This window comes from Coffea eugenioides, chromosome 2, assembly GCF_003713205.1.
Source record: "Coffea eugenioides isolate CCC68of chromosome 2, Ceug_1.0, whole genome shotgun sequence".
Taxonomy (NCBI): domain Eukaryota; kingdom Viridiplantae; phylum Streptophyta; class Magnoliopsida; order Gentianales; family Rubiaceae; genus Coffea; species Coffea eugenioides.
In genome coordinates this window covers 29,356,919-29,377,090 of record NC_040036.1, presented here as the reverse complement: position 1 = coordinate 29,377,090, position 20,172 = coordinate 29,356,919, and the positions used below count along the sequence as shown (strand labels likewise).

General features: G+C 34.2%; 1 protein-coding gene across 1 annotated transcript; it reads right to left on the bottom strand.

Moving 5' to 3' along the window:
* Nucleotides 1–1,239: 1,239 nt before the first annotated feature.
* Nucleotides 1,240–18,642, bottom strand: LOC113759410 (cytochrome P450 87A3-like). The gene is made up of 11 exons (XM_027301982.1): nucleotides 18,525–18,642; nucleotides 18,334–18,415; nucleotides 4,200–4,349; nucleotides 3,471–3,795; nucleotides 3,212–3,361; nucleotides 2,773–3,030; nucleotides 2,424–2,513; nucleotides 2,245–2,323; nucleotides 1,895–2,001; nucleotides 1,644–1,771; nucleotides 1,240–1,471 (listed from the first exon to the last, which is right to left on the bottom strand). The coding sequence occupies exons 1-11, from the start codon at nucleotides 18,640–18,642 to the stop codon at nucleotides 1,378–1,380; spliced, it is 1,581 nt and encodes a 526-aa protein (XP_027157783.1). The 3' UTR covers nucleotides 1,240–1,377.
* Between the last annotated feature and the right edge of the window lie 1,530 nt (nucleotides 18,643–20,172).

The following is a 20,172-nucleotide window of genomic DNA, read 5'->3' as shown; positions in this document are numbered from 1 at the left end:
ATTAGTAATCCACCAAATTTCAGGTATAAAATTTTATCTTTGTAATTATCTAGTTTATTTATGAATTTTAAGTGCAAAAGTTTATTAAGAACGATATTTATCTTTAAAATGAATTGTGTAATATATTATTTTTTAAGTCCATTTCATAACTTATAGAGTTTGGGGAATAATAAAATGTTATTAAAAGATTCTAAATAAATTTTGTTTTGGAGAAATAAAATAAGAATAAAAATATAATATATAATATAAGAAGAACAAAACTACTAACAAATGAATTGTTGGCCCAGTGGTGATTGCTCTCTACTTCTATGCATAAAGTTCCATGTTTGAACATTCATTGAATCATCTACACAAAATTTTTCCTATAACAACATATGAACCGGATTCCTTGAAAAATCGGCGAGTTCATTGGGTTTATTGGTTGAACCGTCGGTCCATTGACAAGTCAATGATCTAATTGCTTGAACAGTCCAATGAATGACCCAGCTCGACTTAGTTACTGGTTCATCTAGTTGATCGGTTGAACCGTTGGATCGAATCAAGTTTAATAACACTGGGGTATGTAAGTTGCCTATCATGTTTCTATTTAATTTCTCCATTTAGTCATTTACTCCTCAGACACTTCGTAAAAGTGCAATGGCTCACAGACTATTATCAAGGAAACAAAACAATAACTTTTGTAGCATGTAACAGTTACCCAGAAACTAAAACAACAATAATCTAAGATTTGGTAAAATTTTGAAAACTATTGATAAAACTTTCAAATATCTAAAGATTTTGAACAAAACCCCGGATTGAACAAGTATCATGGCCCCACAATGCTTTATGTGCAGGTACAACACTTAGCTTTTCACGAAATAAGAAATGACACATCAAGTTTCAAATTCTATTCGCTGTAAATAAAAATTACAATTCGTGAAGTGCGACAAACTTTACCGGATGGAAAGAGTAATACTTACTGCACATATATATGCAGTAAATATAAATTTATATATATTGTTTCTTGAAACTGCAACAATATATATATATATATATATACGTATATATTGTTTCTTGGCTTGATTTGTACTCATAAATAAAATCATTGCATTGATTTAGTGAAGAAAAACAATTAGTCCAAGCTCAAACTGCAGCTAGTATAAAATCTTCAACCATTAGAGAAGAGGAAAGCAACTAAAAAGGAAAAAGGACAACGCTCTCCGTAGTTTCAAGAAAGACGCCAGCTAAAATGTTGTTTATTAGGCACTTACAATATTACAATGTACTACAAGCCAAAGTAGTAAGCAAACTAATTAATTTTGCAACCAACAGTAAATTACTACATCACAAATACGCTTCTGAAAGGTAAATTCACTGGAGAACTGCCCTGCTGAAAATCTATTTGTTCTTGGAAATCTCAATAGGCAATCCCTTGGGGAATTGGATACCAGTAGGTGTCCGGATTCTCTCAGCTCCAGGAAGAACTCTCCAGCTGAAATTTCAAATTATACAAGCTTTTTTTGATGAGTTATCATTTTCTTCTTGCAATCATGCATATTAAAAAACGGAAGAAGTTATGTTGACATCAATTTATAATATATTAGAATTAGCTTCTATATGTATTTAAGCGAAGATGAAGGGAATTGTGATTTAGAAATCCTTACGTGTATTGTGTGACCAAGTAATGCAGAAAAAGTGACATCTGCACCTTTGCATAGTCAGCACCAACACAAAGCCTCGTACCACCAGCAAATGCCATGAAACTTTTTGATCCCACGTGTAATTCTTTGCCCTTTTGATTGAAATGAAAGCAGAAAAAACCTGAATTATTTTTACTTGATTTTGTTTAACTTTTGTTCCGTAAGTTTATCCTTCTTGTGTGTAAATTACTCGAATCTGCCGATGATCAAATTACCTCCCATCGCCATGGGTTAAATTCAAGGGGGTTTTCATATAGATTAGGATCCAAATGAACAGCTGGTGCACAAACCATTATCGTCCAGCCAGCAGGAATTGTATACCCTGCAAATCATTCGCACTTATTAGTCGGAACTGTAAGTTATAATGGAGGAAAGGAAGAACAATGGAAACAAATCATTTATTTCCTATATTTTTACTCCCATGAAAAAATGCCCAACCCAAGTAGTTATCAAAGAGAATTTTTCTTTCTCTTTTTTCTGCAGGAGAAAGGAACCATGGGTCTAAAACAAGGAAAGTGCGACAAATGATTTTCAAGAAGATGCCAAATGACAGATTGAAGTATACCTTTTACATCAACTTCCTTGACAACTTTGCGCAAAATCCCAGGGGCAATATTTGCAAGTCTAACCGTTTCATTGATAACCTACAGTAGACAACAAAACTTAAGATGTAGATGGTGTAGCTCGCTCACTATATGATTCAAATGATGGATACAATGAAATGTCTGGTTAATTGAAACATACCATATGTGTGAAAGTCATAGATTTGTACTCTTTCCATGAAACACCGGAATCTTTTGCTTCTCGCTTTTCAAGAATATTTTCGTGCTCTCTCTACAAAAATGATTGGCTATTTAAGTATGGAACATTCTTACATACTCTGTTAGTGTAAACATCCAATCATAACAATGTACACTATCAGTCAGTATATATAAATATATATATATATAAAAGTTGACCTTTGACCAAAAAAAAAATCTATCAATATATATAGAATATTAATCCTTTTAAGTATTGAACCTGGACAAGAATTGGAGAATTGAAGGGTAAATACAGATAACAACGGGAGAAATTGTTTCGGAAAGTCATGGACCTTTAGTTCAGCCATAACTCGTGGATGGGTATTTAGATACCTCAAGGCCACAGTCAAAGATGTTGAAGTCGTTTCATGGGCAGCAAATAAAAACAAAAATACCAAGTCCCTCGCAATTTCTTCATTCAAAAAAGTGTCTTCTTTCTTTATTTCCTCGAGTAAATGGTCCGCAAAGTCATAGTCATTCGTAGCGCCATTATTGCCTGAGCGCTTCTTCTCAAAGATGTCGTGGATGACCTTCATTGCTTTCTTACGTCCCTGGAAAATGAAAATCATATAGTTCGTTCAAGCTGATACAGCATATATGAAAGCATAAATATTTTACTTAGTCAAATATTTATAATGAATATCTTTTTGTTTTTTTTAGGTATAATGAACATCGATCTTTCAATATAAAAAGAATTCCAAATGACGAACAACGACAACAACAATTGATTACTTGTAAGCAAGCATGGAACGGTGTTCCCGGGATGTTGAGGGGAAATGAGATCAAGCCATCCATGAATGCCTTATAACTGTCTCTCAATTTTTGCCGATCCCTGCTTTCGTCATAGCCAAGCATCTTCTTGGCAGCATATTTAAATACCAACTGTAGAAAATGAGATTGTTCATTACTACTTTTCATGCAACGCTCTGTACGTATTGTCCGAATTCATCCTGATTAATATAATCAACTAGTAGGATGCTAATTAATTTACCTCTGCAGTTCCATCTCTAGCATCTAATTTTCCAAGTTTACTCCAAGAACTTAGAGATTCTTGAGTGCTGTCATCCATTTCATATATTAGCCTCTCTCTTAAGGCTTCGGGGCTAACAAACTTGAACGTTAAGCTCTTGAGGTACTTGTGGAAGTCTCCATGATGGGCAACTACACTTTGTTTCCCAATTATCTGGAAGAGACTCTCAGTATACCAAATTTGGAAAGCATTACCTTCTTGCTGGAAGACACGGTAGTTAACATCAGCATCAGTTGATACAACGATTGGCTGCCCAACTATACTCGTGCGAAAAATTGGCCCGTACCTGAAAATTCCCAAAGGAAAAAAAAAAAAAGAAACAAAGAAAAGGCAAAACAATGCACAAATAAAATGTGAAAGAATACTAGAGTTGACAAAAATGGTAACATAATATAGCTTACAGCTGAAGATATTATGTTACAAATGACATGATAATATGTTACAAAGACAAACATCATCTCTTAATTTATAACTATTACTGCTGTAATATTGTTAAAATATATATGTGATAGCCAGTTAAGAAATGGTTAGATGACCACTGGAGTACTGAGGTTGGCCAAATAACTAGGAGAGAGTGTTAGAGTTTTCTCTACTGTCTAGTTCAAGATTTGAATTCTGGATCGGATAGTTGGGGGAAAAAAGGGTATGAAGAAAAACAGGCGACGAAAGAAAAAGAGGGATTAGATATACCTGGCCACTCTTTTTTGTACGAACGGTGGAACATCATCTGATGCATAAGGGGTGAAGTACTGAATTGTTTCTCCTATAATTGGTAATCCCATCGAACCTGGTGGTAATACCCCGTTACACTTGGGGTTTCTCCACCTATATACCCAGTGGCTGAAAAGTATAACAATAAGAGCAATGATAGCACAAGCAAACAACATGGTCCGTGGTTGTTGCACCAGAAATGCAAGGAAAGAAAGGAAAAGAGAGTAGCTAAATTGTTACTGTTTGCTGTATAAGGAATTTGGGAAGTTGGAGCTGCTTAAATAGATGGAGAGCGCAAGCTTTGGTAACGACGCGCTGTAAGACTATTGGCGATAGACATATTACCTGATGATCCAAATTTCACAGGAAATTGATGGATCCGAGGCCTCACAATTTGTGTTTCGTATAATTTCGTATAAGTTGACCTCTTTTGTAAATTAGTAGCATTTGGTGCAAATCAAAACCAGTTTGATATAAATCAGGTGCAGTTTAGTATATGTTAACTTGTTATTAATTGGTGTAAATCAGATACACTTTGGTATAAGTTGATTATTATCATTTAATATAAGTTGATTATTGTCATTCAGTATAAGCTGAAGGCAATTTGGTGTAGATTGAGAATAAATTGTTATTATACACTTGTGCGAAATGGAACTTGTGAGGCTCCATTTCTGAAATTGATAAAGAGGCAAAGGAAAAATCGGCTATAGTGGAAAGTCAATGTGAAGACCAACAGTGCTTGGTCACAGCGGATAGAGAGGGATCCGAGCCTTACAATTTGTGTTTCGTACAAATTGACCTCCGGTGTAAATAAATAGGATTTCAGTGTGAATCAAATCCAGTTTGATGTGAATTGACAGGTGCTCAGATGCCTGTATAATAATAAAAATAAACCTAATTGTCAGTTAAAGTAGCCAAAACTCGATTCCAAGTACTGGAGCAGGGACTCTAGGTGTGCAATGGGTTACTTGATTCATCATGTTTCCGAAGAGTTTGCTTGATCCGATATACCCGAATGGGATGGTTTTTTCACAAATAATTATGAATTTATAGACAGGGTAAGTAGGGTCGTATTCTCAGGGATTGGAAATATTTGTCTCTTAAGAAGTCCAAAGTAACACAGGGGGTGATTTTGTAGAAACGATGACAATCAAAGAAATTCAAATAAAAAAATAAAAATAAATAACTAACTAGAAATTAAATAGCAATTCACTAAACTTAAAGTAACAATAATTAAAGGTCCAAAACAATTAAAAATAAAATAAAATAGGTAACTAAAAATCAAATGGCAATTCCCTAAAATCAAGGTAATAAAATTAAAGATTTAGCCAAGAAATAACTTCAACAATGGTTCACCTAATTGATCATCGATGCACAAGCAATTCCAATTATTTATTAATAAATAGGTTATAACTGCCAAACAAGTGATGATAGTCAACCCCTCCTTACTGTGTCGGTGATTAAGGTACGCTCGTTAATCACTGCTCTAATTGAGAAATAATCCTAGGTACGCTCATAAGATTTAATTCCCCAATTGCCTTACGTATTAGAGGAGCCCTATTCTAACCAAATAACGCACTATTAGGATTATTTCAGATTAGCCCACATATCCCCCTGACACAAACCTAATCGTGCCAGTTGTCACTATTTCAAAACAATTAAACAATTACGGATTTAAATGCCCTAATTGACAATAGATTACCAAATTAACTAATTATCCAGATCCAAAACAATCAATTAATTAAATAACCATAAGTATAGTAATCAAGAAATATGCGAATACCAATAAATAAAAGAAAAAAATTAAATTAAATTGATCTTACAATTTTTAGGTGACCCAGAGCCCCCGTTGTCTCTTGACTAGAGGGAAAAACTTAGTTCATATTTGATGAACAAAACTCACTGGAAATTGAAGCAAGAGCTGCGGCCATCAATTGGAAAATTGGCCGAATTAAATTCGTTCTATTCAATAAGGAAAGAAAGCTACTGGAGGCAATTCATTGTTTTTGCTTCCTCTGGCATACGGAGGAAAAGATACTACTCAAAGCTGAAAAAGCGTAGTCAAGTCCCCAAGCTACGCTACAAGACGAAAAACTAAAGAAGACAAGAAGATAGTGCTCATCCCAATCTCAATTCCTAATCTATCCAAGAAGATAGTGCTCATCCCAAGAAGATAGTTCTCATCCCAATCTCAATTCCTATTCTATCCACTAACTGATGCCTCTTTCCGTGCGGCGGCTCCCATTTTTTTAAGAGGAAGACTTCGGCCAAATGACCAAAAAGGGCTTGTATCTCTTTGTTCCAAAAATGCCCTGCATGCCTTCTATTTGAATTCTTTTTCGATGACTGTCAAATTGGCATTAGTTGTGGTATTTTCGATCTACTCTTTGAAATAAATGCAAATTATGAAAAGTGAGTAGAATCTAATAATTAATCCACATCAGGTCATGTAATAATGGAAATTAATAACAAAATAACTGATAAAATTGCAACCTATCATGAATCAGATCCAGTTTAGTATATGTTAATTTGTTATTATTTGGTGCAAATCAGATACACTTTGGTATGAGTTGATTATTACTCCCTCTGTCTTGAAATATTTGTCGCACTTTGGGTCTCACACTTATTTTCAACAGTGCCAAGATTTCAAATGTTTTGGTCTACGATTCCGGCAATACCTTTATTTAGTTTCTATGCATTATAACTTGTCAAATGGTAGAAAGATAATGGAATGGTGACAAGACGCGTGGGATCCATGCCTCAAGAATGTCTCTTGCCGTTTTGGGAAAGTATCTTGCACGACCCTTGTTTGCACTTGCTCTGGGCCTCACACCCATCAAGTGCACTTCTTTGTAGTTTTCTGGGGTCCATTGAAAGATTAAAAGAATCTGATATATTTAAGGGCATAAAATGGAAATGAGGGAAAGTTTTCATTGCCAATTGTGATAAGTGACATTAATTTTAGAACAGACGAAAAAGGAAAATATGACACTTTTAATATGACGGAGAGAGTATCATTTAGTGTAAATTGAGGGTAATTTGGTTTAGATTGAGAATAAATTATTAATTTACACCAACTTGTACGAAATGGAACTTGTGAGGCCCTATGTTTGAGAGGGAGAGGCAGCAAAAAATCTATCTTGGATGGGGTCAAAGCCGGTTGCAAATTCAAGCTACTCAATTCTTTATTCATTTCTCATAATACACATCTGTATACATGACATGTGTCAAATTTAAAATGATCATGTCCCTTCTTAGTAAATGAAGATACATGCCATTCATTCAAATGTGTATTGTAAAAAATGGAGAGAGAATTCATTGGAGAAAAACCAAATCCTTCCATGTTGCCTAAACATCCCGTGCCCCCGCACCTACTCCGTCCCGCCCACCCATGGGGGAAAAGTTTATAGTGAATAAAAAATATATATAATTAGTAAAAAAATATAAGTAATAATTTAGTATAAATATTTAATTAGTAAAAGGTATATAATTAATAAAAAGTGTATAATAGAATAAATGTATAATTAATAAAAATTGTAATTGCTAATTTAGTATAAATGTATTAATATAACTAATCAATAATTTATATTAGTATAAATATATAATTATTAGTATGACTGATAAAATTAATTATATTACATCTACATAATTTCATATCTATAACTAATAATATAATTATGATAATTAGCAATATTAAATATATTATACATGTAATTATAATATATTCTTATGGTTTTTTCTTAATGCTTCATTTTCTTTTCTTTTTTTCCTCTTTTGTGGGATGGAAAGAAACAACATTTGTTGGGTTTGGAGAAAAAGTTTGATTTTAGTTTACTTAGAAAATGATAATGTGCGTTAAATCTTTAAATAGTGATGATTGGCCTCTTATTCGTAGACATTCTTCAACGCCTTTTTTTTTTAAGTTGGTTGTTTTTAATTTCCATTTCTAGAAATAGTTTAAATGACAAAGATGATGCCTTATGGTGAACTTTGTCCAAGATATAGTGGTATTCATATGCTGCTATTCACGATGATGACGATGGCAACTTCTTATGGTCAAGTTTCTTGTAGTTTTGCCTGCACCTAATAATGAAGTCGATGATAGGTGTGAAGAATTGGGAGCTGCTTGGACATTCTAAACCTCTTTTTATTTTTTATTTTTTTTGTTACAAGGGAGGACCAATGGCCCTTAGCATAAAAGTTAAACATGGGGCAGTATCCCTCATATTATCTACACCAGCAGTCTTTAAACCCGTTCGAGGACTCTCTCAGAAAATTCTAAATATACTTTTCTACACTTTATGTGAGCTTTTGAATTTTTCTTTTTTGTTTTGGATATATTAAAATCATTGAATCGAGATTAAATTGCATAAACCAGTTGAATCACGACCTTGGACACTTGATTGATTCACTTGCTGATTTGAATTTAAAAATATTGTCACAAACATTTCAAATAAATCTTAAAAAGTAATTGAAAAATAACTGAAAAAGATTTAAAGTCTAAAACACTCTAAAATACATTATTGTATAGTAAAGCTTTTAAAATACAATATTACAATGGATTTGTTTCGATTACAAGGTTTTAAAAAAAAAATTTAAATTTTGTTTTGCTTGCATCATACACACAATTTTCAACCATTTTTTTATCTTACATATATCACATCACAAAAAGTACTACAGTAATTATTTCAAATAAATATTTTAAATAACCTCCTATCCAAACAAACCCAATTTTTTTTTGAAAGGCACCTTGAGGAATATTTAATCCACGGAACCCATTTTTCTGTACTCCTCAATGTCCTCCTCCATCCTTCAACATCATGATGGATGATGGCTCAAAACATCAAATCCACGTACATGAGAGGCATGACAATGGAGACAAGTTACCTGAGTAATTTAACAAAAGACCGAACGCATTAAGAAAGACTGATCCCAAAATTCGGTAGGTGGACAATAATTTAGCATGGAGCGGTTCTCAAATTCTGCGAAAGGACAAGAGTGGTCACATTCGCGGTGTACGATATGTTAGTGTCAATCAATTTCAATATTAAAAGAAAGAAAGAAGAAAGCGATCTGGCGTGAAAAAAATAGGCATTGGACAAGGGGCCCAACGGTTATTAGAAAAACCGTTCGGAGGAATTTTGTACAAAATACACGTGATGTAATTCTGTCTATATATGGCGGCTAATTGCTTAAAATATATGTAAAAAAAAGAAATATCGCACAAATGTATCTCTGACACATATCATTTCTCATTTTATACCTGTCGTGCTGACTGGGCACGGCCGCAGAACGAATTCTCAGAAACTCTATAAAAATGTCAGTGGATAGCGGCCCACAATTTTTTTTTAATTAGCCTGTCCCCAGCCGTGCTGGACAGGCGGCGGCAAAAAAAAAAGGGCCAGCAAATGGGATGTATTTGGGGACATGAATTTTGTAGCAAAAGTGAAACGAAAGGCCATACAAATTCACTCCACTAGCTGCCCTCTTTCTTTCTTTCACTCTTTTCTTTGCTCTTTATTTCTTGGAAGAGATATCTAAACGATTTTATTGCACTAATCCTAATCAAAGATTTTGGTTTTATAACTTAAAGATTTTGCTGTGGAGTCTTATAACACTTAAGTTAGGAAGATCAAATTTTCAAAGTGGAAATGGAAGATTATTATATTTTTCAAACTGCAAATTAGTATAATTCTATGTACAATGAAAATTCAATGCTTGCTCAAATTTTTTGACGAACAACATGTGTAAGCTAATATATGAATATTTATATGTAAATTAAATGAAGTTTATACGCGACAAAATTCATGAATAAGAATCCATATATGTAAAATTAATATACATTTTTAAAATTTTTGCTAGTAATTAGATACATTTGTGACTAACTCGTATTCAAAGCTACATTTTAATCACTGATTTTGTCATTTATCGGATACATTAAGTACATGTTTGACATTCATATACGTACAAAAATATCTAAAGAATAAAATCGTTAAAATGGATTTTAGTTTAAAAAAAAAAAAGAGTTTCCATCTAAAAATTAATTGAAATATATGAGGATCCAAGATCTTATATGTAAAGTAGGCATAGTCTGTCTACCTATACGTAAACCTTGAGATTTTCCCCCTTCCCTCCTTCCTTCTCTCCCTCTCCTTCAACCTTTTTCCCCTGTCCTCCATCCTAAAATCGTTAAAATGGATTTTAGTTTAAAAAAAAAAAAGAGTTTCCATCTAAAAATTAATTGAAATATATGAGGATCCAAGATCTTATATGTAAAGTAGGCATAGTCTGTCTACCTATACGTAAACCTTGAGATTTTCCCCCTTCCCTCCTTCCTTCTCTCCCTCTCCCCCTCCCCCCCCCCCACCCCTGCTCCTCCTCCTTCTTATGACTAGGTTTGTGCTTGAGGTGCCTGATCAGGCTGGGCAGGAGTGGGGTTGGGGGGTAAAGAGGGGAGGAGGAGGCAGTGTAGGGAAAGAGGACGCAGTGATGGATGATGGCTAATAAGCTCAAATCCACGTAGGACAAATGATTTTTTTTATTATTTTTTTTGAAAAAGACAAATGATGATTGGATATCATAAATAGGAGGCATAACAATGGAAAACAAGCAGAGGAAATAAAAACCTGAGTAATAATTCAAAACATAGAACGCATAGGAAGGACTGGCCCCAAAAATCTGTCACTTTCAGGCTGTATGAGGTGTTAGCGTCAATCCACGTCAATATTAAAATCTGTATTTACATGTTCCACCCTGCTGGCACAAAAATATTATATTAGTAAGCAAAATGAAAATTTTTTTAAGCATTTAATAAGTTATCGCCACGTCAAACTTTTTATCATTAATCAAGGCTCTACCTATTCAATCATCAAATCTCCACCTAATTTCTCTATTTTGATGACGAGAGTAATTCAATCATCTATTCGCTTGTCAATTATTGGACTTCATAAATTGTAATCAATTCAGGTTTAATAGTAAACTTACTTTTGTTTAACTAATTATTTAATCCGTAGGGGACTCCAGTTTCTTCCAAACCTCGGAATCCTCATCCATCTTGCGGTGGAAATTAAAACCTGAGTAATTTACGCACATGAAGGGCTGGTCCCAAACTTCCGTGGAAGAACAATTTGGGTGATGACTAATAAGTTGAGTAAATTAATAGGTGGAAGGACAATAATTCAATTGATGGATGATGACTAATAAGCTGAGTAAATTAAAACTGAATAATTTACGCACAGGAAGGACGGGTCCCAAAATTCTCTGCAAGGACAATAATTCACACTCAATTGTCTCTTTGGACAATTTTTACGCACAGTTGATGGATGATGGCTCCCGATTTTGAGGAGCCCAGCCCTTAAGCAGGCCTCGTTCTAGAAGGAGCCCAGTCGTTGAGCGACACTCTCTATTAGAGATGTACGCGAGCTGAGTCATAATCGAGTAACTCGCGAGTAACTCGATCAACGGCTTGGCTCGAACTCGGTCAAACTGAGTTCGAACCGAATCTCAAGCTACTCTATTGTCATTCGAGTCGAGTTTCGAGCCAATATTTCGAGGCTCGAGACTTGTTGAGCTACTCGTCGAGGCGGGGGTATTTAAATAATATATTTATAATTTAAATAATATATATGTATTATAAGTATAAAATGACCATTATGGGTATAAGTTTTACGGATTTTACAATAAACTCTTCTTTATAATAAAATTTCATAATGGCAAAAAAGTAATAACATTATTGTAAAAAGACCTAAAAAGAAAAAATGTCTAAAAAAGGGAAGAAAAGACAAAAGTGTATCAAAAAGCTTGATTAGACTCGACTTGATAAGGCTTGACTAAAGGTCGAGCCTTATCGAGTCGAGTCGAGTCGAGTCTCGAGTTTAAAGTTAGTTCCTCGAGTCAAGTTTCAAGTATCGATTTTTTGTATTCGGTCGAGCTCGAACCTAAGTATATATGAGTCGAGTCGAGCTCAAGTTTAACAATACTCGAGCTTGACTTGATTCGATTACATCCCTACTCTCTATTACGACATGCAGGAGTTAAATCAAAGTTTCATGTTATTTACTAGTTTCCTAAATTGTTTGGCAACAATCTTTATGGTGAGTTGGTGATTAGTGGTTTAAATTCGAATTGTATTCGATTTCCTTTACCAACTTGGTTGGAACTCGTGTCTAGCTATTTAGGAAACTAGCTAGTCTATAAATACTGATGATTTGTGCGTGTCAAGAATTGGAAAAATAAAGAATTAGAGAATTTGGCTCCCGAAGCTTTCCCTTGCTTCATTTCTTTCTTCCTTGTGCCGTTCCGATTGTTTATATTTTCCGCTGCCAAGACTATTGATTGTTTGATTCGTTTGTATTAGTTATCCTGTGGGTAAATTTCCTACAAAGTGGTACTGAGAAATTGAAATATGCATTCAAATTATTTACAAAATTGTCCCGTTTTTATCTTTGATGGTAAAAATTATTTTGAGATGTGGAGGCCAATGATGGAGATTTTTTTTTTCAAAGTTATTGGAATTTGGGATATTGTCGAAACAGGATAGACAGAACCGGTTGTAGGTACGAAATCATCAAGCGATGCAGTTAAAGAATTAGAGAGGAGTAGGCGGTTGAAACTCTTCTAAGAATTGGTGGAATTATAATTTAAACGGGCTCCTAAGAATGTCAATTACCGGCACTACTAAAACTTTTCTATTATTTAGACAATCAACAAATTAAAAAAAAAACAAAACTAAGTTAAATTTTATATAAAAAAAAAGCAAATGAAAACTACTTAGGTCATGGTATCCCTCATTACTCATGCAAGTGTAATTTTTAAATAATTGAGTACTGCTATCTTGACTAGTTATAGCGTAATTTCCTTACACATATAAAACCTACTCTCATAGTGAATCAACTATATTTATAACTAACCACACCTACTCTCATGGTTGTGAAATTAGTTACAAGTTAATTACCTCTATCAAATTACATGAAATGAATCACTAAAATCACAAAGGTGCACCTTTACTTTCGTGAGTGTACTCTCTAGATTTAGCACTTTTTGAACAAGTGTAAAATTTCGATTTTTATTGAAAAAACAACACCTTTAGATAATCGCAATTAATGGTACCAAGTTAATCATGATTTAGAGGAACAAAAGTGTTAAATAACTTATCAAAATAATTTCATCAAATAACCAAGAAATCAACATAATACAACATAGAAAATTGAATCAAAATCCAAGGCATAAACCTTAGAAACACATATGGAAATACAAATCCAAAACTTGCATTTTAACCATATTTAAGAATCCAATACAAAAGATAAAGAGTTGGAGAAGAGATAATCCTTGTCACATGAGGTTCAACCCCTCAAACAAGCTCTCCAAAGACCCTATTTATAGAGGAATTAAAGATCGAGATGAGTTGTTTCTAGTTGGCAAAGTTGCCTCTTGAATATCCAAAGGTTGTTTCTACAAGTTTCTATACTTGCTTGCTCATATCTAGTTGGAATTCTTGCAGAAAAATGGATCAAAAAACTTGTATGAACAAAGCACAAGTTGCAGACTAAGTAGCAACCGCAATTGAAGAAAATGCAGGCTCATTTTTGCAGGTTTTCTCATTTCTGGTCAGTCTTTAATTTTGCTTTGTTTTTGTACCAACTTTAACTGATATTTTCTTGATGATAGAGGCTGAACTAGTTCTTGTATAAAACATAAAGGTTGTAGAGCTTTGTGTTAGCCTTCCAATGACTACAAATCATCTAATTTGGAGCTCTGTAGACTGCTAAATGACCAATATACCCTTAACTAGTCAATCTTCTGTTTTAGCTTTTAACAACAGAAATGACCGACTATATTTCTACATTTTGACTAGGAGATCTTATGAACTAGATTTCGATATCTTATAAGAAATATATAGTTATGTATTAGTTTCAAAATGGCTTAAGAATCACCTAAATCTAATGTATGTAACTCATGATATAGTTGAAATACGAATAAGTGTCAAACCTGTCAAACTCCCTTTTATTTATATTTAATTGCATTGCGTCTCTTGAATATTTTGCACTTCATATTCTTTTTAAATTATTTCAAATCATCAACAATCATCCAATTATCTTTTCAAGTTACTCCATTTGATGATTGAATCATTAAACATACAAAAATATAAAGTTTTAACCAATAAAATCCATATAAATGCAATTTTTTACACTAAAACTACAAAATATCAATTTTCACTAGAAACCTAGTTAATTAGCTACAAAAATAAGTAAAACACACCAAAACTAAATAATAAAAACACAAAATATGCACTTATCACTGCCCGCACATATAATAAAACAATCATGAAACAACATTATTATATTACTTCTGCTATAGAAATTGCATCCCACCCGATTAATTATTTTAATGAAACAACATTAAAAGTGAAAGTACTCACTGCTAAATAGAGTTTATAATGACCATTGCCATGAAGGATGGCTACTTTATCTTGACCATGGGAGAGAAATATTTGAGCAAAACATCATAAAAGAATTACAAAAGTACTGTAAGTACTTAGTATTGAAAAATTTTTATATTGGCCGTCCATATATTGGACGATGACTAATTTATCTTTTGGCTAATCTAGTTTCACAATGGATTGCAGTCAAGTAATTTAGGTTGGGTAACTTAGTCAAATGTTCAAGTCTTGGTTGCTAGTCACAAACAAACCCTCCCATTGCAAGAGTAGTTGTTTTGGGTCTTTTGAAATTAGTAAGGGATTATTCTGTGGAAAGATTGTAATAATGGCATCTCATTACTCTCCTATTAGACTTTCTAGCACTTAAAGATGATATGCTTTGAGAGTGAAAATTACTCAATATTATCGTAATAGATAACAAATTTAGGAAGAAATTAGGCTTAGGGGACAATTTCTCAATCAAAACAACGACTAAAGCTGCTAGACATTATGTATCCTAAGCATATCCAATTCAAACTTGATGTTGGAAAACTTAAGCAATTTAAATGTTAGTAATAGGTTATAAGATAGGTGTCCCTTTGGCGATGGTTTGACAATAATTAACATACCACAAAGAACGTCCTCAGTACGATGGTGTTAAAAGATTTACAATTCTTATGCCTCAATAAATTTTTGACTTAGTACCAGTCCGTCCGTCCTTCCACAGAATTTTGGTACCAGTCCGTCCTATGCGTTCCATGTTTTACAGAATTTTAGGACCAGTCCGTCCCAAAATATGTAACTAACTTGCAAGCATATGCTGAAAGTGTGTATATAGTATGCGAATTTATATTTACTAATTACTAATTTTGTTTAAGCATAAACAACTAAAACAATGTATATGAATTGCATCTCGACATATTACCGTATTATCTTTTATCATTGAAAGCAATCAAGTCATTTGGAGAATTTGGATCTTGGTCCAATAACTAGGAAAAGCCTTTTTAAGCTCTCTTGTGCACTAGATTAAAGATTCAAACCCCACCTAATACATTACAAGGAAGTGTGTAGCTTCCTTGTTTTTTTTTAAAAAAAAAATCAGAGAGTACAGTAGTGAGCTTATCTAATCTAGTGATTCATCCCACACCTCTGATATGTTTCTTTAGACTTTTCTTCTCCCATAATCTAGGTTGATGTAGAAGTAGATTAGAAGTTGCTTCTAATGACATAAAAAAAGAAAAAGAAAAAAAAAGACATTTGGAGGAGGGGGAAGGTATGGGTCAGGACGATTCGGGAAGAGAGAGTGCAAGTTTGGTCTGGTGATAATTTATATTAAATAGTTAAAATAATTTTCACTTTGCTTGATATTTTTGTGCCAACGGGTTGGAACACGTGAATCAAAATTGACGATAAGTAGGTCCGAATAAACCATCTCTCTTCATTTAAGGTTATCTCATACTTGAACATCCTAGTGTGAACTTTGGAAATGGGGCAGGGACGGTCAGCAGTTAATGACCATGATTTGATCAAAAAATTTTGTACGATCTAGATAACAAATTGTGTATCGATTTTCACATCGTGTGTGGAGCAGATAAAATTTTATACTAAAGTTACATGTTATGCAAACAAAGTTACGCCGTGTATAACTAAAGTTACGCGCTGTTGAAAATGATCAAAATCGTTGGGGATAGTTGCACCTGCAACCGTTCGTGTCCCTTGTCCGTGAACTTTTCTTAGGCTACAAAAAATGGTTTATGCAAATTTGATGAATAAAAAAGAGTTCACTTGTACATCCTTGGGGATGCACAATTTTGGAGTAAATATATTGAGCCCCACAGATCTTTGTACGTTTCCATCACGGGTGCGTGAAGATTGCATTCTTTTTCTTGTTTTATTAGTGTCGTTGAGTGACACTTGCACTCTGATGCGACAATTCTTGTCCTTTTATCACCTGATCTCTTTGTCACATCTGCATGGGTACAGGGAACTATTCATTCTTCTCATTTTGAGTTCCGGCTTTGATAGCAATGGAAATTTTTGTTACTCTAGTATAGGGCTGCAAACGAGCCGAGCCGAGTCGAGTTTTGAGCTAATCGAGCCGAGCCTCGACTAAATTTTACCAAGCTCGAGCTCGAGCTCGAGCTCGACGAGCCGGCAAATTTCGAGCTCGAGCTCGAGCTCGAGCTCGAGCTCGAGTTCGAAAAAAAATAAAAAATAATTATTTTATTTTTAAAAAAATAAATAAAATAATATTTTTTTCTTAATAAATAATAAAATATTAAGGATATATACGTAATTTTACTATGAAAATAAAAAATAAAAAATATATATATATAATATACGTAATTTTATTATTAAATAAAAAAAAAATATATATATATACCCAAGCTCGCGAGCTAACGAGCTTAATATTCTGAGCTCGAGCTCTAGTTCGAGTTTGACTCGAGCCGGCTCGAGCTCGACTCGAGCTTGACTCGAGCCGCTCGCGAGCGGCTCGATTCGTTTGCAGCCCTACTCTAGTATATCTACGAATTGAAGGTGAGAAGAGAAGTTGGCTCCGTTTGGATTAGGTGATTTTAGGAATCTTTTTAAAAAAATTTATTATAACAGAGTTTTTAGAGTATATTTTGAAATATTTTTAAAAAATATTTTGAAATATTTAAAAGTAGTAGAGTTTTTAAAATATAATTTGAAAATTTTTTGAATATTAAAAAAAAATTAGGCTGTGAAGTTGTATTAGTACTATAATTTTTTTGGCCATGCCAATGCCCAATGGGTTGTGTCAAAAAAATAGAAAAGTTTCTTGTTACTTTCATTTTTATATATAGTTACAATTTTATCTAGGTTGTCTAAAGTCTGTAATTCAAGATACCTAAATTGCAAAGGGGCAATAAAAGTTCATGTCTAGAGGAATATAATGCTCTTGGATGATTCTTAAACACAAATATGTACTATATTCTCTTTCCTAAGTATTTTTGGCATCAAGAAATAAAATATGCAGCTAATTGAGACAACAAACTTGACAAACTGCAATCTCAAGGATAGTGTATCACATTACTTTAGAATGTAGCGGTGCACCATGTTTTTGCACACATTTTTTGGTGTTGAATTCTTGTACTTGATGGAATATACATCCAATGAAAGTCCTCAGCTTGATGTACATCGTTTCTAGCTTTTGTTGAAGCTTTAGTCTGCCTTTCCTCTTTTCAGGTTCCATTTTTTTCCCTTGTTTATTTACCATGAAACAAAGGTCAACACTCGTAATAACATAGCCGGCCAGTTGAGTAACATTATAGATTCATGTAAAACATTCACTTAATACAGAATCAGCAGTCTTCATCAGCTCATTTGGACCCGTATCTTTGCTAATATATTGCATAGAGGCCATTTGGACACCTTGTTGGAACCGATGAGCTGATATAATAGATGTGAATCCACTTCTGCGCAGACCCTTTGTTCTCCTCCGTCAATACACAGCTGCAAACCCGTTGCCAAAGCATTTGCTTCTGCCTCTTATACTTCAATGTCACCAAACTTCATTTAAGAAGCTGCTTCCTTGGCTGTTGTTTACCTCGGAAGAATGAAGCTAGAAGCGAGTCTTCATCCCCCTCCATCCAGGAGCGATTTTTTGACAACAGTCGCAGCTCCAAATAAAGCAAGGAACCTGTTAATTCTGAAGATTACTTTGGCTAGAACCATGGGACACGCTTGAAACCTGTGCTCATTCCTTGCGCGCCATAGACACCACACAATAATGAGTCCCATAAAACAAAACCCACTGCATTATAATTGAAGATAAACAAGTATGAGTAGCTAAAGAAATTGCAAAGGCACGAGCATAATGCAGCCATACATGATGGTCCACTTGCACCTCAAAAAACAAGTGCCTGTTGCTTTCCTAGGACTGGCAGGCGACATTTCTGGAGCAACACATCCACCGGCAGCAAACCATTCATCACCCTCCATCCCAGGAATGACATTTTCAGTGGCAAGGAAGAATTCCATATTACACGGACACATCAGAAGTATTCCGCCGCTTTCTCACCAATTCATAAGCTGATTTAGTCATGAAACAGCCATTAGCGGAAGCATTCCACACCATGATATCGTTCATATCAGGTTGTACAACCAAATGCAAGATGAAAGGTATCAGGAATCTATAAAATCTATAAAATTTTCAGGTGTAAAGAAAACCAGTGAGGCAATTAATCTGTTAATTAAAGCAAACCTGCAAACAGCAAATTAAGCAATTCTGACAAATCTAATGCAACAAATAAAAAATTGCTTAGGAAAAGATGGACAACAACACTGATATTCCTGGTGCATACGCTCCAAATGAGCCAAAAAAATTCATGCCAAACACAGAGAATATTAATTCTACAAGAATCACTAACAGTCATCTATACAAGCAGGCATAAAATTTATGTCTGATAAATCCACAAAAATTCTAACCACTGATTAGAGACAAAAATAGGAATAGGATGCAGGGTAGAAAACCCCGTTCGTCCTACACCATTTGAGACTCAAATTCTCAATCCATTTCTCGCATATGAATCAAAATTTTGTTTTCCTCACTTGATGCTCCTTGGGAGATTGCTCAATGAATATAAAAGCCATAATGGCGAAGTCCCAAGAGGTAAAAGTATGGTGTCAAGTTGCAGCCCAGTCAATACCAGGAGGAAAGAGCAATGCCATGGCTACCACCTGGTTGTATACAAGTGAAGGAAAATCGTTAAATTTGTTACCCCAACAGCTGCCATCCAGGTTGCCCTGCCAAGGTATGGGTCCGCAGCTCCATCCCGAATTCAGTCCAATTGTGGAACATACAACAACTGAAGTCAAAGTACACAAACAAATCACTGGACACCGAGAAAAAATTTACATTTAGATTATCAAAATCACTGGACACCCACAATTAGCGACTAAAATACAGAGTCATTTGTTCACAAACAAACACAGAAATTAAACATTTGAACTAAAGTAAAAGTAAAAGAACCAATAACTGAAAAAGCATGACTAACAAGGAAGTGGAAAACTGGAATGTTGATCATGAACATGCAATCACAAAGGACAGCAATGTGGTTATCAAAATATGAGGACGAAGCACAACAAAACTAGTCACAAAAATCTGCGTATATAGTGAAGGAATAAAAGGAACCGATCTCCATTTCAAGCAAATTGTTCAGTGCCCTTATGAACCCTAAGAAAAGCCATAAAAAAAGTTTTCAATGAAAGTAATACCCAGAAGGAAATTACCAATTGGGCCAAAAGTATACAAATTATCCAATTTGTCTACTACTGATAGGAAAAAAATTAGACTTAAAAAAAAGAGGAGTTATTAGTCTTACCAGGAAAGACTGCAGAGAAAAAGATAGAAAGACCGCAGAACTCGTTGTCGATGCTATCTCCTTGCAATGGAAGAACTCAGACTGTGAGACCCAAAAAGTAGATTTTATGGGCTGATGGACGGTTCTTTTTCGCCTTTGATTTCCCATTTCCCTTCTCTTGAAAATGGTTAACCCGTTATCATTACCA

Bases quoted from the DNA above. Each gene is read 5' to 3' on its own strand.
- LOC113759410 (XM_027301982.1), bottom strand. From the start codon at position 18,642: ATGGAATTCTTCCTTGCCACTGAAAATGTCATTCCTGGGATGGAGGGT. The intron at 3,796-4,199 runs GTATATCTAATC...GGGAATTTTCAG, and splicing joins GTACAAAAAAGAGTGGCCAG to GTACGGGCCAATTTTTCGCA. The intron at 1,472-1,643 runs GTAAGGATTTCT...TTGAAATTTCAG, and splicing joins TACTTGGTCACACAATACAC to CTGGAGAGTTCTTCCTGGAG.